General features: G+C 38.0%; 2 protein-coding genes across 2 annotated transcripts; both read right to left on the bottom strand.

Moving 5' to 3' along the window:
- Positions 1-6,333: 6,333 nt before the first annotated feature.
- Positions 6,334-7,287, bottom strand: LOC104991112 (olfactory receptor 51J1-like). Its single transcript, XM_010843465.1, has one exon. The coding sequence runs from the start codon at positions 7,285-7,287 to the stop codon at positions 6,334-6,336; it is 954 nt and encodes a 317-aa protein (XP_010841767.1).
- A 7,004-nt stretch (positions 7,288-14,291) lies between these two features.
- Positions 14,292-15,227, bottom strand: LOC104991104 (olfactory receptor 51I1-like). Its single transcript, XM_010843455.1, has one exon. It carries the CDS (start codon positions 15,225-15,227, stop codon positions 14,292-14,294), a length of 936 nt encoding a protein of 311 aa, XP_010841757.1.
- Positions 15,228-18,208: the final 2,981 nt, after the last annotated feature.

Raw genomic sequence — 18,208 nt, 5'->3', positions numbered from 1 at the left:
GTAGTGACTTAGCATGCCCACACATAAACTTGTACATATGCATTTTCTAAGTGAAACTTCTCTCATCCACATTTCAAATAACTTTTCTAGTAACCAAATCCAGAGACTTATTTCAGTTAATCTTGTATTTGACACACAGAAAAATAAGCTTCTGCTAACTACTTCCTTCTTTTCAGTTAAATGGAGCTATTATCAAGAAAATAAATTATGGCCACATCCCAGTATTTTGTTTGAGCAACTGTATGGTTGCAAGAGTCAGATATGACTTAGCGACTAAACTACCACCGTATGGATTGTAATCCCAATTACTTTTATTTGGCACATTAGAAGAAGAGACGGGGGAAAGATTACTGGCTTGGTTTGTGCATGCTGAGTTTGATGTCCGTAGGAGCTATCTAAGAGAAATGACAACTAGGCAGGTGAATATAAGGCCTAAGAAACAGAAAAGTTCTGTTGAGAATTTTCAGAGTCTTTAGCATATTGGTAGTAGCCAAGAACCTGGAAGTTGATGTGATCATCTTGGCAAGAGATAGGGAGAAAAAATGAAGAAGGTTGAGGGGAGATCTAGATAAAAATGCAAGATTTAGCAATAGGGTAGATGTAAAAGATAAACTAAAGGAATCTGTGAAAGACTGCCAGTAGAAGTAAGTAAAATACAAGGGAAATGGTAGTCACAGAGGCCAAGCAGGTAAAGAATGTGGTCCATAGTCTAGTGCTTTGTAGATATTCAATAAAATACCTACTAGAAAGCGTCTATATAATTTAGGGGTGTAAATGCTAGTAGTGATCTTTTGGAAAGACATTTCTGTAGAGCAATGGGACAAGAAGCTAAATTAAAGTGGTTTGAGAAGTGAATTAATATGATGGATTGGAGACAGTTTCCATATGTCATGTATTCTAAAGGGGAAGCTATACTGTCCCTAGAAGATTAATAAAGACTTTTACTCTTTAAATACAAGGGTGAATGTAACTTGAGGAAATGAATGACAACTGATGTTTGAAGTGCACTGAGAAAGAAAGCTGTGACCCTTCTTGTGAGGAGATACAAATAGCATTTAATGGGTTCCTAGTATTTGTGGAGTCTACTCAAACTCCCTGTAAAGTGCCCATAAATGCCAAACTAAAAATCCTTCAAAAATCATTACACTTATGAATTTAGAAAATAATTCAAAATTAAATTAGGGGAAAAGGGAAAATAAAGATGAGTAAAATGAAGGAATTTTTCAATTAGAAAACCAAAAAGATAAACGTTCAAAAATTATGTATTTGAAAGGATCTATGTAATCTGAATCCCTCTAACAAATCTGATAAAGAAAAAGAAACACAGGCAAACATTTAGAAATGAAATACAATGAAAGAAGTAAAACTGTTGAAGAATTGTGGAGGTCAATAAGAGGTCACTGATAAAATTTTAAATAATAGAAATTATTTGTAGGACTTAAACTATAAACCAAAAGACAGGCAGTCAGGACAAAGGTTTTTTAAACTTAGCACTGAGTACTAATGGACTTGATTAATATAGCTGAGGTATTAGAAACACTTTCTAAAATATTCTAAGTAAAGAACATGCTAATCAGAGAGATGCCTGGTCTTTATGGAAGCATAAAGGAAAGAACATTGTAGGTACAAATGGTGATGGTACCTATTCAAATACTCAGGTCCAGACTCACTTTTGTGCTTTCTTATTCCTTCAGTGTTTCTATGGCCTTTATTCTCTACTCTGGCTGAGTGTGGTTTTAAGCCCCTGAAGACCCCGGGCTAGATTGTAAGAGGTGGATGAAGAAACCTCTGAAAGAATCTTATAGGAATATGAGGACTGTGCTCTGAGACTTCAGGCCCCAAGGGCCAGAACCAGGAAAAATAACAGTAAATATAATAGCTAACTTTTACTGAGTGCTCAACATGTACCAACCACTGAGCTAGCCAACCCATGGAAATGTGTAAATTTTGTGAGGTGATGTGAAAAAGACATAGCCTATGCTCTGGCAGATTTATTTTTTTTCCTCAGCGATCAGTTCCCTTCTGCTTACTACAGTAAGAGAGGGACTATTATGTTGGACTAGAGCTGCCCTTCGATGTTGTCATCTTGAATGTGATTAAATTCAGTTTTGATACAGCTAGAAGATTTGGGGAAAGATATCCCAGATCTCTTGATAGATTCAGAAGTCAGAGAGGCAAAATAAATTTTTTTTTCTCTTGGGGTCTTACAGATATTAACCTTAACATACATTGTGTTTTACTTCTTCCCTAGGAAGAAATATCTAGAGGGAATTGACCTAGGGTTTTATGTGTGAATTTATTTAGAGTATGCTTTTCTCCAGACAGTGGAAATCAGCAACTGTTTAGGTATTCACTGTGAAATCTGCTGTTTCCTACAACCAAAGGCAGTGTTTCCTGCAAATGTGGCTTATCTTTGTGATTCCTCCTGCATCTGGCTTACTTGACTTTTGAGAACTTTTTGGTTCCAGGAATGACCCCTCCCACAGGAGACACGGATTTGATCACTGGGTCAGGAAGATCCTCTGGGGAAGGGAATGGCTACCCACTCCAGTATTCTTGCCTTTAGAATTTCATGGACAGAGGAGCCTGGCGGGCTACAGTCAGTGGGGTCACAAAGAGTCAGACATGACTGAGTGACAAACACTATTTAGTATTTAATTTTAGTTGTTTGTAATTTTAGTATTCCCATTTAATTTTTAATAGCTTGCAATTAAATTTCTTAAATTCTACATCTTGAAACTTAAGTCCTAGGCTATATTAATCAAAATTATTTTAATGTCTGTGTATGCTAACCCCAATACCTGTATCATCTGTGGATCTAATTTTTTTGTTTTCTTTTTAATCTCTTAATTTATGTTCAAATTTTGTGCTTTGCATTCCTGTTTAGGTTTTAATAAATGTCATGAAAAAATATGAGAATAATTTGAAGTTTCAATTAATAATTATTAATAGTTATTTCCTGCTGAGAGTATTTAATTTTCTTTTTGGTTAGAGTGACCAACCACCCCAATTTGTGGCTGAAGGATTTTCTAGGATATGGTACTATCTGAGATACAGTTAGGAAAGTTCTGAAAAACTAAATTGGTTGGTTACCCTAATAGTTACAGACAGAAGAGTAAAATTAGGTAGTGAGTTGACTTTATAAAGAAAACTAGGGATTTCCCTGGTGATCCAGTGGTTAAGATTTCACTTTCCAATGCAGGGGGTGTGGATTTGATCCCTGGTTGGGGAACAAAGATCTCACATGCCTTGCAGACAAAAAACCAAAACATAAAATAGTAGGAATATTGTAACAAATTCAAAAAAGACTTTAAAAATAAAATAAAGAGAAAAGAAAATGTTTTTTATTTATTTATATAAAATAAAATATTTGTTAGTCTAGCTTGTTTCTAAATTTCTCTCTTCTAAGGTGAGAATTTTCTGAGATAAAAATAAATGCCTGGGCATTTATTAGTCCCCTCATTCTTGGAGATAGTTGTATTTTTTTTCCCTTTGCAATACAGCTCTTTGAGAATGCTGTAAGTGCTTCTGGTTTTAAGTTATTACTTCTGAATTGACAGATTCCTTAAGTGGGAGAACTGCACAAAAACAGCCTCACTCTTCTATGTCTCTCTTGTATTTGGAATCTTATCCTTTACATCTTCCTGGTACTGGATGCTCTCTGAAGTCATTTATAAAACATTTCTTTAACTTTTCTAATCATTCTTGACAAGAGGATTGGTCTGAAACAAATCAATATTCCCTTGATGAATGTAAAAATGCCTATATTTCATGCAGTTTTCAAAGTGTTCTGATTAGTAATTTAGTTGATGCCTACTTGAATATGATGACACAATTTTGTCCTATTGAGAGAATAAACAATCAAGGTGGTGTCAAAGGTCTAAATTTTAAGTTAAGCTAGTAAACATAAAGGAAGAAAAATATAAAGACAATATTTTTTCATAGTCACATTGGATTCTGCTTATTATTCAATTTTATAGACACCCAAAGACTTCCCATATGGATATGGTAAAGAAACTGCCTGTCAATGAAGAAGATGCAGGTTCAGTCTCTGGGTAGGTGAGATTCCTTGGAGAGGAGAATGGCAATCCACTCCAGTATTCTTGCCTGGAAAATCCCATGGACAGAAGAGCCTGGTGGGCTACACTCCATGGGATCTCAAAGTGTCAGATATGACTGAGCATACACAGCACAGATACAGAAACGTCTAAATTATTTTCACTGTGTGATTTCCAGAATTTTGTCTGATCTTGAAGTTGTGTTTGAGTCTGGACCTTAGGAAGATAGATTCAGACTGGAAAGATTGGAGCTAGCTAGACAAGGCATGGTGTACAGAGTTCTTTCTAGGATAGAGCTAAATTAACCATGATCTGATAACTAATGATGAACTCTAGCTATAACAGAATATAACTGTCTTTGATGGCCTTGAATATAGAATTAATAATATTCTAGAAGCCTGAAGATTCATCATGTAATCTGAAGAGAGAAAATGGAAGTGAGCACATAAGATCTTCATTTTACATTAAGTCACCTGACAATCTGGTCCCATCATCTCTTACTGAAACTTTTAGCTATAGAATATTTTTCTCCAGACACTCTAATGTATTTCCTTTCTCCTCCCAGGGAATCACCATTCTCTCACTTCTCTGGTCATCTATGGGATGCCCCTTCCTGTGGGTTTACCTGCTTGGTTTCATTTGATATTTCTAAGTCATAATTCTCTTCAGAGTTCTACCATCCATCAGCAGGCTGTCAATCTAGGATATAGTTGCAGACAACTGAAGATCCCTAGGTCAGAGTATATGGAAAAAGAGTATCTAGAAACCTGGTGGTAGAGTTACAGAATTAACTTAAAAAAAAAAAAATCTTTGGATTTTTTTGGCATCTCTACAACATACAACACAAACAAAGATTTTAAAAATTAAATTCATATTCAAAAACTTTATTTTATTCAAAAGTATTACAAGGTTTATTTAAAATTGGTTCTAAACACCATTTTGGGAAGCATAAACTTGAATCCTGTAGTGGCAGAAAAAAAATAGTTTCTAAGCTCCATGAGGAGCTTAGTTTCTTTTGTCCTCACATTGTACCTAGGGTCTAGATTTGTGGAATAAGTAAACAAACTTCTTTCTGACCCATTGAGTTTGTTCAACTAATGATATTTGACTGACTACTGGGAGGATTCAAGAGCTTCAGTTCTTGCTTACTTGACAGTATAGTTTAAGATTTTATGCTGGAGTTTGATCCAACAGGATTCCACTGCTAATTTTTGGATGTATAGGTTTCAGTAAGATACTTACTATATCTAAGCATCAGTTTTCACCCAAAAAATAATAATTGCATTGACTATAACTCATAGGACTTTTGTGAGGAGTAATTGAAATACTAAATATAAACTTCCTAGTGTACATTTTCATCTCAAAATTCTTAGTTACTTTCCATAAAATACAAATGTTACATGTTTACATTATTCCAAATATCTGCAAAGAAATATCAAATCAGATAGAGCATATTAATATCCACAAAGAGGATTTTGCTTTTTTGAAAGATGCTGGGTTATGGGTGGGAGACCTTCAGACTTCTGCATAATGAGCAAGATTTGTAATCTTCAGACTCCTAACTTGGGAGTCTTAGTGAGAATGAGTGAATGCTACACTGGAGCCAGTACTGAAAGTCTACTTAGAGCGAACTACTTAGTATGTCCTTCTGCTATTGAGCTTGGGTACCAACAATTCAAGAAAATGTAAATCCTTGCACTTTCTCTTTTCCTAGAACAGTTGACTCAATAGATTTCCCAGGACATCTTCTGATTTCTGATTACATTTTTTCCTTATGTGGAGTTCTATGTCTTCATAAACAATCCTTCTGGCATTCTTGTTCCATCTATGCAAGGTATTGCACACAACATGTTTTAAAATGACATCAATTCTTTATACTGTTCTGTCATACATGATCCCTTTCCATTTGCACCCCAACTCCTGTCCACTGCCATATTATAAGATAACCTCCTCTTGTGCTCAGTCACTTCAGTTATATCCAGCTCTTTGCCACCCTGTGGACTGTAGCGAACCAGGCTCCTATGTCCATGGGATTCTCCAGGCAAGAATACTGGAGTGGGTTGTCATTTCCTCTTCCAGGGGATCTTCCCAACCCAAGGATCAAACCCACGTCTCCTGAGGCTCCTGAATTGCAGGAGGATTCTTTACTACTGAGCCACCAGGGATGCCCAACCTCCTGTTAGATACCATATTTTAAGGTAACATCATTTGTATAACATGCAAGCTGGGACCACCTGTGATTATAGAAAAAGTCTCTTTCTACTTTGTCCTTTGTCTAAACTCTGGCTTTCTTCTCTGATAATATCCAGGAAATGCCACGACGGATTTCCTTGGTCTTAATGCTGTAGACAATGGGATTGACAACAGGTGGTAAAAAGAGGTAAGCATTGGCCATCATAGCATGGAGCAAAGGGGACACATGATATCCAAGGCGGTGCACCATAGACAAGCCAATCATAGGCACATAGTAAGAGAATACTGCACAGACGTGTGAGCTACATGTGCTGAGTGCCTTCCTCCGCCCCTCCCCAGTGGCAATGCTTAGTACAGTGTGGAGTATGAACCCATAGGAGACCACAATAAGGAGTGAATCAAGCCCAAAGGTGGAAGTAACAATGAAAAGCCCATAGATATTGTTGATAGTAGTATCCCCACAAGGTAGATGGATAAGGTTGGGGTGAAGACAATAGGAATGGGAGAGGATATTATGGCCACAGAAGGTCGGGTGCCTTAGGAGAATGGTCAGTGGGGCCATGAGCACAATGCTTTTCAGCCCAATACCAGCTGCCATGCCAAAAATGCGGGGCACGGTTAGGATGGCTGTATAGCGCAGTGGATTGTAGATGGCCACAAATCGGTCAACAGACATGGAGAGCAACACAGCGGACTCCATAATGGAGAACGAATGGATGGAGAACATCTGGAGAAGGCATGCATTGAAACTAATCTCAGTGATACCAAAAAGGAAAACTCCTAGCACTGTAGGCAGAGTGGATGCAGAGACACTGACTTCAGTCAGTGCCAGCATGGCAAGGAAAAGGTACATGGGCTGGTGTAGAGCGGTGTCTGTCCTGATGACATGAAGAATGGTGCCATTCCCAAGGAAGATGATAATGTACATCAAGCAGAAGGGGATGGATATCCAGATGTGCTCTGCCTCCAGTCCTGGGAAACCAACCATAATGAACATTGTAGGTAGGGACTCCAAAGTACTACTGGAGTTCCTCATGTTGAAATCTCATTCAGTAAGATCAGTGCTTCCTTGATAATTAAAAGCAAACTAGTGAGATGACATCATAGTGGAGACTGGCTCCTGGACACTAAGGAAAGGGAAGAACAAGACAAAGTCACAGATTAATGTGGTTAAATGTCTCATGGCTGAAAACTGACAGATGATCATCATCAGGAAATTCCCAGTTACAAGGAGGTGATAGCATCCAATGGGAGGAAGTTCAAGGTTAGTAGAAAATTATCCCTATGAATGGTAGTGCCCTTGAATCTGCTAAGGGAGAAATGGCTGTCAGGTCTTGGTATGAAAATGCATGAGCCTGGAAAGCTGCTGTGGAGAAGGCGTGTATAGGCAATCTCAGCATACTGTCTGCTGTGCTTAGTCACTCAGTCCTATCTGATTCTTTTCTGTCCATGAGGATTCTCCAGGCAAGAATACTGGAGTGGGTTGCTACACCCTCCTCTAGGGAATCTTCCCAACCCAGAGATTGGACCCAGGTTTCCTGCATTGCAGATGGATTCTTTACCAGCTAAGCTACTAGGGAAGCCCAGCATAAGATATGGGATAATGTCAGTAATAGATGAATAGAGATATTTTTGATAAGTATCTAGATATAAGGCAAAAGGTCACTATATAAAAACAGTGAAAAATACCTGATAAACATATATGGATATATAAATAATTGAGTTCCAAAGCAAGCCTGAGAAGTGGTGATAACCAGAGCCTGGAGCAAGAGTCCAAAAAAGTTAAACTAGAAAAGAATAGAACTTGGACATTCACTGGTGTTAGCTGTTTTGGGCTTTGAAAGGACTAGGAAGCACCTTCACAGATTATGCGTAAAGGACAGAATACAGTAGGAACCAAAGTTGGTGTATTAGTATGGAGACTTTCAGGCTCATGAAAAGACTGCCATGATGGTCTTCACAATCTCTCAACTCACAGTTCTCAAAGACAACTGATCTGACCCACTGGGACTTCTTTCTGGCCAGACAAATCTCTGAATACATTGCGACAAAAATAGAAACCTAAGCAGACTGTCAAGGAAGGTTTTCTTGGGCAGGAGAGGAAGGCAAGATAAAATGGGTAAAATGATAAAATGACTTCTCTAAATTGAGTCCGTTTGAAGCTGAGCACTGTCTAGATCAGGAATAACAATAGAGTTCTAGACTGGCAGGGTAGGAAGGACTCTACAGGCATTTTTCAACTCATTGATCCGACACACAGACACATACCCACACACATATCTACTCACATGTTTGCACATGTACATAGTTCCATCCTTGCTGAAATCCTGTCTGAACTTGCCTGATGTGAACTATTATCCAACCACTGCTGAATATAGAACCTTGGCAACACAGATCAACTGCAGGTCAAAAAATATACTTTCTCCTATAAGTAGTCAATGCAATCACCAAATGCCCTGGTCTTCTCTCTAAGCTAGTTAAATTATGTTAAGTGCTGCAAAAGGAAAGTTCATAATACAATGAGAAGGAACTAGAAGGAATAAACCTACTTTATTCTAAGAGTCAGGGAAACTTACTTCAGAAAATAACATTTCAGCTATTTCCCAAGGAATTAATGGACTTTTTTCAGGCTAAATGGAGAATTTAACTGTAACAAACTATAGAAAAAATTACTACACTGTGAGGATATAAGGTCCTACATTGTCAAAGACTAAAAGAAATAATGGAGGAAGTGAAACTGTTGATGTAATATGATATCAAAATTGTTGATTTTTCCCATAATTTTTACTCTCATGAAAATATGAGAAGAAAAAATGAAATAAAAGACCATTGTCTGCCTAAATCCAGGATCCTTGTGCACCTGTCTTGGTCTGACACAGTTTACCTCAGTAAATATTAGCTTGGGGAAAACTCTGTGTCATGGGTTGTACTAAAATTTAAGGCATGGAAATTCAGGGACACATTATTGACCTCAAGAAATTATCATGTATATCAGAACTTCCTTTGGTTGAGAAACTTGAGAGATACTTCTGAACCCTACTTGTAATGGTCTTTTCCCTGTTCGCTCCTCACTTCCAGATGGCTAACATAACTTTCTTAACCCTTTCAAGGACCAAATATAGGTCTGCCTCAGGATAGAATCTGTCTGTCAATGCAGGAGATGCAAGAGACTCATGTTCCATCCCTGGGTAGGAAAGATCCCTTGGAGAAATGCAAGCAATCCACTCTGATATTCTTGCCTGGGAAATCCCAAGGACTGAAGAGTCAGATGCAGCTGAGCACACACCACTGAGTAAAGTGGCTCTTCTATGTGTAGCCTCTCTGTACTCTTAATCCTACTGCACCCTACTTCTTGCCTATCTCACTCCCAATGACCTGATATTGGAAAGGACAGTCTTGAAGGATACTTGAATCTAGGGTTTCCCTTCCCCTGTTAAAAGCTGTCTTCCCTGCTTCTTCATGCTCTCTTTTGTTTTCTTTCTTTTTTCCCTTACCTTTATTTATTATTATTATTTTGCTTTTTTTCATTCTTCCTATCCTCAAGAATCTTCTCAGACAAAACTCAGATCTTTTTAAAGAAGATATTAAAAGGCAATTATTCCTCTGAGTTTAGGATTTGTATGACAGGAGTGTTTCAGTTTTAGAGAGGTTAAAAGGCATAATTTAGTCTATTGCACACATAAGAAACAACAAATCCTTAGAAAGAAAAGTATGCGATCTAGTTCATGCTACATCTCTGAAAGTGAACAGAATTAGAAATGAATGCTACGTGCTTTACTTACTTAAGCACTTGTGAAGCTTCATTTATTTATGTTTAAAGAGAGAGATATGAACACCTACGTCTCAGAGTGACTCTAGGTGTTTAATGTGAGCTTTGAGCAATCACTGAATATTACTACCCCTTGCTCTTTCTACCTCCACCCTCAGGCATTATCAGAAGGAATCATCCAAAGTCAGTTTGCCCCCACATTTCTATTAATATTGATATACTTTTGTCATTGTCTCACTCATACTCAGACCATATCTGTGAGGGAAGCAAGGACACAAGGACTTCCCACTTAACAGATGAGACTATAAAGAAGATATATGCATTGCATGACCAACTGAAGACAGTACGATGACTAAGCTCTTTCTGAAAGCCATGACAGTTGGATGTTTTTATTTTGTTCTTCATCTGCTACCAAGTTTAGAAAAATCTTCTCATCCTGTCACATAGGCTCAGGAAGCTAGAAAGATGGCCAGTGACTATGGAAATATCTAGAGGGCAAATTGTGGGGTAGAGTTGAGGCTCTTGGCAATTGCTTCTGAAAGCTGCTTCAGGAGGCAGGGCTGGAGATTATGGGCTTGAGTACTCACCACAAACAGACCTGACCTCTGAACATCAAGTAGGACTAGGGAGCTCAGTTTACCAAGTCCCAGCCATCTTAGCTTTAATACTTCCCTTATCCTAGGGGGATGCTGTGCCCTTCTTTGTCAGCTGATCAGCTCTGGTGAGTGGAGGAAGAGAGAGGGACTTGGTTCCCTGAGGAGAAATTACTTAGGTAATTACATCACTTCTTTTCAATGTCCAGGGATCCTTGAAAGAAACAAGCAAGTGTACTGAGTCAGTACTTCTGTGAAATGAGTATAATAATAGTAATAATAATTGAATGCATCCTGTATGAAAATGAGATAATTCATATATACAAATTGCTTAGAAAAGTGTCTAGATTATCAGAAGTACATCATAAGGGCTAGCTATTATTATAACTATTATAAGAAAATTATATCCCAGAGAAATTATATATTCCTCTACTATGATCATTGACTATGGCTTTCGCAAATATATATTTAATGTATAAGGAACAGGGCACAAAAATGTTGATATCCATAAATATCAAGGATGTTTAATATCAGGAGATGACAGGATCCAAGGGGTTATATTATTGTGAGAAAAAGTTCCAGATTGAGTTAGAGTCAAGGGAAGGGGAGATTGGTCAGAAAGGTATAATGAATAGGGCTTCCAAGCATAAAATGACTGTGGAAGAGCTAGTAGAAAATGAGCATTTCCAGAATCCAATGTTAAAATGATTTAAAATTGCTGAAGTAGATGGCTACTTCCTTTGCTAATTTTCTGACTGACAAGAGGGAAAAAAAGAGTTGGCTTAAAAATTCTACCATTTATAGAACCTTTAAAAAATTATTGAGGTATAGTTGGTTTACAATGTTGTGTTAGTTTCTGCTGTACAGCAAAGTGGAATACACACACACACACACACACACACACATATATATATATATATATAGAGAGAGAGAGAGAGAGAGAGAGAGACTGCAGCCCACCAGGCTTCTTTATCAATGGGATTCTCCAGTCAAGAATACTGAGGATTACTGCTCAGGGAAAAAAAAAAAAAAAAAGTGTGAGTATGACTACTCATTGGCAATGTACCTGGTCAATATAGTGCTATAATTGCAATACATAGTGATTCTTCTAATGGTTCTGGGAAAAGGAAATTGAAAAAAAAATTCTGGAAATTATTCACCTTTTTAGATGCCATTAAGAATATTTCTAATTCATGGGAAGAGGTCAAAATGTAAACATTAACAAGAATTTGAAAGATTATTAACCCTCATGAGTAATTTTGAGGGGTTCAGGACTTTAGTGGAGAAAGTAAGTGCTGATATAGTTAATTTAGCAATAGAGCTGGAATTAGAAGTGGAGCCTGCAGATGTGACTAAACTGCTGCAACCTCAAGATGAAAATTCAGTGGACGAGGTGCCACTTTCTATAGATGAGCAAAGGAAGTTATTTCTCAAAATAGAATATACTCCTGGTGAAGGTGCTTTGAAAGCTGTTGAAATTAAAACAAAGAATTTAGAATATTACATAGACTTAATTGATAAAGCAGTGGCAAGGTTTGAGACTGACTCCAATTTTGAAAGCAGGTATACTTTGGGTAAATTACTATCAGAAATCAAACATACTGTAGAGAATTGCTTCATAAAAGGAAGAGTCGACAGGTGCATGTTAACGTACTTTACAACATTGCCACAGCCTCCCCAAACTTCAGCGACCACCACCCCGATCAATCTGCAGCCATCAGCACGGGGGCAAACTCCTCCAGCAGCAACAAAATTAAGACTCACTGAAGGTTTAGCTAATCATTAGTGTTCTTGCCTGGAGGATCCCAGGGACGGGGGAGCCTGGTGGGCTGCCGTCTATGGGGTCGCACAGAGTCGGATACGACTGAAGCGACTTAGCAGCAGCAGCATTTTTTAGTAATAAAATATTTTTGTTAAGGTATGTACATTGTTTTTTAGACCTAATTCTATTGCACACTTAATAGACTGTGGTATAGTATAAACATAACTTTTTGTATACTGAGAAACCAAAAAAAAATTGTGTGATTTGCTTTATTGTGATATTTACTTACTGTTGTCTGGAACCAAACCCACAATATCGCCAAGATATGCCTATATATTGTATTATGAAATCATGTATTGACCTTTTTATTTTAGTAGTAGACAAAATATGTTGAGAAAAATAACCTTGATTAGAAACAAAATTCAGATACAGCCTAATGAAGTAAAAAATAAAAATTATCCATATCTTTCTTTGGGTGATATAAACATAAGAGATAAGGAAATATGTGTAGACCTGTATTCATTCATTCAATAATTAATTTATTCATCCACCAAATATTTACTGAGTAGCTAGTATATTTCAGGCATGTCTGGAATCACTGGAGGTACATAATGAGAAGAGAAGACAGAGTCCATGCCTTATTAAAATTAAAGTGTAGTGGACCAGAGAGGCATTTAAGAGGTAAAGCAATATAAAAATAATTTCTTGATTACAACTGTGATGTGTGGTATGAGACAAACAATAAGAAGTAAAAAATATGGCTAGTCTTCATAGCCATGAATGCTACTATGGGAAAGATAGAAACAGGCCCTTAGGAATCCAAGAAAAATAAGGTATCAGAAAAATTTCCCTTCCCATATTACCCTGCTAACATTCAGTCTACAATGACTCAGACTCAGTCAGCTTCTAAAAACCTAACATTTCAAAGTCTCAAGTGGACAAAGGATATCCTAGCATTAGCAAACTTATCCCCTCTGCTTTCCATGTCATCATCTTCATGAGAAATTCTTCCAATAAGGTCTTAGCAGGAGAATGTCTTATTCCCCAAAGTCAGTATTCCTCAAGAAGTTTGCAGACTCCTGATTCACAAAACTCTTCCGTCTAGATTTATTCTCAATACCTATTCTCAGTTATAGGACTTTGGTTTTAGTACCTAGCTTGATTCTAATTGTCCCAAAGTTTGAACAGGTTTCCAGGACGAACACAGATATAGGATCTGTCCACACTATGAAATATTCTCAGGAAAAAAATCCAGATGTATCAGCAACAAAGAAATAACAAATCACACACACACACACACACACATTTGATAATACTTCTTGTACAACAATTTGACCACATAAAAATAGCAATTTGTTGGTATATGTAACAACACATACTAAATTGATAACAGTACTAACTCTTTTGAAGGAGTCAATGATACTGTGAAGAGAGGAGCAAAAGGAATTCTCACTTTATGTGTATTGCTTATAAAATTTGAAGAATGACATTCAACACTCTCTTTTGTTATAAACATAATAAAATCCTCCTGTTTCAGACAAATTCTTTACCATCTGAGCCACCAAGAAAGCCTTGGGTACATATGTAATATATACATTATATGTATATATACAACAAAATAGAAAAAGCATGAAAGTATGAATCTAAGGCCGTGCTAAGATTTGGAATTTCTGTGTTAAAGAGTAGGTGCCTTTTAAGCTGACACATAAATAGTTGACAAAACAGTAAACAGTACTATTTTAGATGACAACATGGAGTACAGGAAAATGAACACTCTCTAATACATATTCATCAACATGCAGCTTTATCAAGCTTTCCAACTTTGAAGGTGATGAGTACTTTCTCCCTCCCTGGACCCCTTGGATGATGACACTGAATGCTTTGAGGGTAACTCTCTCATTGCCCCAACTCCTTTCTTATTTTCTTTGAAGAAAGAGTCGGATTAGCACCTGGCGAATCTGCTTGGTTTTAACACTGTAGATGATGGGATTGAGCACAGGAGGCACCAGAAGACAGACGTTGGCCAGGAACAGATGGACAGCAGGTGCAGCCTGCTTCACAAAGCGGTGCACCAGGGCCACACTGATCATGGGCACGTAGTACACGAGGACCGCACACATATGTGAGACACACGTGCCAAGGGCCTTCTGTCGTCCCTCCCCTGAGGAAATGCCCAGCACTGTGTACAGGATCAGCATATAAGAGATGACGATGAGCAATGAGTCCAGTCCAAAGGTAGAAGTCACAATGCAGAGCCCCAGAATGCTGTTGGGGCGAGTGTTCCCACAGGGCAGCTGGATTAGATCTGAGTGAAGACAATAGGAGTGGGAGAGGACATTGTGGCCACAGAAGGGCAGATGCTTCAGGAGAAAAGGCAATGGAAACATGAGCGTCACACTCTTTAGTCCGAGAACAGCAGCAGACCCAGCAATACGGGGCAGGGTCAGGATGGCGGTGTACCAAAGTGGGTTGTAGATGGCCACAAAGCGGTCCACAGACATGGCCAGCAGAACTCCTGACTCCATGATGGAAAATGAATGTATGGAGAACATCTGCAAAAGGCAGGCTTCAAAGCAGATCTCATTGGCACCAAAAAGGAAGATGCCCAGCACAGTGGGCAGGGTAGAAGCAGAGACACCAAGCTCTGCAAAGGCTAGCATAGCTAGGAATAGATACATTGGCTGGTGGAGGGAGGTATTTTTCTTGATCACTGTCAGAATCAGACTATTGCCCACAAGAGCCACAAGATACATGGTACAGAATGGAAAGACAAACCAAGGGTACAGGGTCTCCAGGCCAGGGAGACCAGTCAGCAGAAAATATTTTGGGGTAAATTGACTACTGTTGAACATTTTCCTATGTCTGGAGTCTGGGGAGCTTGACCTAGGCAGGTGCCAAGGATGCAGCCTAGGGTGAGACACAGAAAGGTTAAGAAAGGCTGAAAAGGATCTGAAAATTGCCTGCCTAGTACTATCTGCAAACCTATACCACTTCTCCTATCATGACCAGCTCCATTTGGTCTTCAATACTAAATAAAAATGTGGAGTCATCTTTGAAAATAGATATAACTCCAGAATAAGGAAATCCGGTAGAATATTTTATAATTCAAAATTAAAATTAACCCCTTAGTGATGTCACTGTGTATATTTGGTAAGAATTGCCTGTTTCTCATGTCTCTACGAAGAGATGGTATTGTATAGTTTAAAGAAGGTATCAGTGGAAAGAAACTGACATAAAGAAACTTTGAAGGTGATGATGATATTCTATAGATCCTGGTTAGAGTATGTTGGATTTTAAGTGACTGATGGGGATAGGAGTTAAGAATAAAATTACTTCGGCGTTAATATAGAATCTATACTTCTGCTGCTGCTGCTGCTAAGTTGCTTCAGTCGTGTCCGACTCTGTGTGACCCCATAGACCGCAGCCCACCAGGCTCTGCCATCCCTGGGATTCTCCAGGCAAGAACACTGGAATGGGTTGCCATTTCCTTCTCTAGTGCATGAAAAGTGAAAGTGAAGTCGCTCAGTCATTCCCGACTCTTCGCGACCCCATGGACTGCAGCCTACCGGGCTCCTCCATCCATGGGATTTTCCAGGCAAGAGTAGTGGAGTGGGGTGCCATTGCCTTCTCCGAGAATCTATACTAGAAATTCTAAATGTCCATGCCTGCCCTTCCAAGTAGCATCAGAGACTACCCTCCATTGGAGAATTGTCTACCTTTACCCGACTCAACATCCTTAAAAGGGGCTCAAATCTCTATGTTCATTTCACAAACTCTCAGGGGTCCTCAACCTCCAGGACCTAATGTCTGATCATCTGAAGTGAAGCTAATGTAATAATAATAGAAATAAAGTATACAATAAAAGTAATGTTCTTGAATTATCCCAAAATCATCCCCACCCCAGTCTGTGGAAGAATAGTCTTCTACAAAACTGGTCCCTGGTGCCAAAAAGGTCGGAAACTCCTGTGATTACTTTGCTTCTTATACATCATTGGGAGAGTATAGAAAAAAGACAGTGTTATAAAAGTTAATAGAAAGACGTTTCCACCCCTTAGAATTCTTATTAGTGGGAAAAATACTCTATTCATTGGAAAATTCTTCTTCTGTTGTCAATCTACACATTACTGCATGGTTAATCAATGTTTGCTACATATATAAGTACAGCAAGCAAAAGTCCTAGAATATGTTCCCTTTATACCGTGTTTCTTTTCTTTGTTTGATAAAATATTTTGCTTTTATTTGGAAATACAAGAGCTAGATGTCTTCTAATACACCATGTTTCTGAAACAGGAATAATGACAAACATCTTTATCCATAATGGCCCAACTTAATAGTGTGCTGTCTTCTGACCCTGTCCTGGGAAGGCAACTTGCATCTGTTTATGTTATCCAAGAGAAAGATATCTGTTCAGGACAGAGGAAAACAACCTCTGCATAACAAGGAGACATATCTATGAGGAAACAAACATCAACACCTCAGGATAGAAGGTCAATCAAAATCTCTGTGTTAGAAAAAATTATGAGAGGAATAAAATGTCTCTCTTCTCAGGTCAAGAAAACAGATCTGATTCCCCACTGGAAACAAAAAACTACATGATATAGGGGAAAATTCACTGGAAATAAAGAAGCTGCAGGTATTGAAAGGTGAGCTACAGTTGAATCCACAAACATGATTTTAAACCCTTGATTTCTATTAATAGTTTCTAGAGGGCTATTCTTTGAGCTGTAAAATGGAGATAATTATAATATATACATCCATAGGCTTGTTTTGGGGCTTAAATAAGTCAATGTAAGTGGATCATTAGCGTATGATGCACTTTCAATAAATGTTACTATTGTTGGTGAAATAATAATAATGACAATAATAATATCAATACAAATCAGGCATTTAATTTTTATAAAATTAGTTTTTGTGTAGGCTTTTATCCCCCCTCTTTTATGAGTAATATTCAGTTTTCTTTTGCAATTAAGCCATTTCTTAATTGCTTCAATTTTTCTGGTTGATGACACCAACTTTATATCTTTATCCTAAGATACATTACAAGTATCTGGAATGTCTCTAAGAAATCATTTGACCCTGCTTCCTGATTCATCAAGGGCACTTCATCTCACACATATTAAAAAGTCTGCTGCTTTCCATAGCTCCTCTGTGCATTAATAACAAAGAAGTAGAAAAAAGTTTGCATGAAAAAAGAGTCATTACTTAGAATCATCAGTACTAAGTGTCACCTGCCGGGTAAAAGGAAGCAGCTAAGGCTTGAGAAAGAATATGCTTGTCCATAACATATACTGTGGGGAGGGAAAAGTGGTCTGGAATCCAGCCTAAGCTTCAGGTTGGTCATTCTCATCTTCTGTGGCCTAGTGTGTTAATTTTGGAGACATTAAGAAAAAGGTAAAAGGAATTTCCTGGCAGTCCACCAGTTAGGTCTATATGATTTCACTGCCAAGGTCCCAGGTTCAATTCCTAGTCAGGAAACTAAGATCCCACAAGCCATATAGCATGGCAAAAAAAAAAAAAAAAATTCAGAGGGTACAAAGAGTTGGACACAACTTAACAACAAAACACAAAATACAATACATTTTTCAATAGTAAATACTACAGTACTATGACATGGAACAACAGACTGGTTCCAAATAGGAAAAGGAGTTCGTCAAGGCTGTATATTGTCACCCTGTTTACTTAACTTATATGCAGAGTACATCATGAGAAACGCTGGACTGGAAGAAACACAAACTGGAATCAAGATTGCCGGGAGAAATATCAATAACCTCAGATATGCAGATGACACCCTGTTATGGCAGAAAGTGAAGACGAACTCAAAAGCCTCTTGATG

Source organism: Bison bison, unplaced genomic scaffold (assembly GCF_000754665.1).
Source record: "Bison bison bison isolate TAMUID 2011002044 unplaced genomic scaffold, Bison_UMD1.0 scf7180017847576, whole genome shotgun sequence".
NCBI classification, from domain to species: Eukaryota; Metazoa; Chordata; class Mammalia; order Artiodactyla; family Bovidae; genus Bison; species Bison bison.
This window is presented reverse-complemented; position numbering and strand designations above follow the sequence as displayed.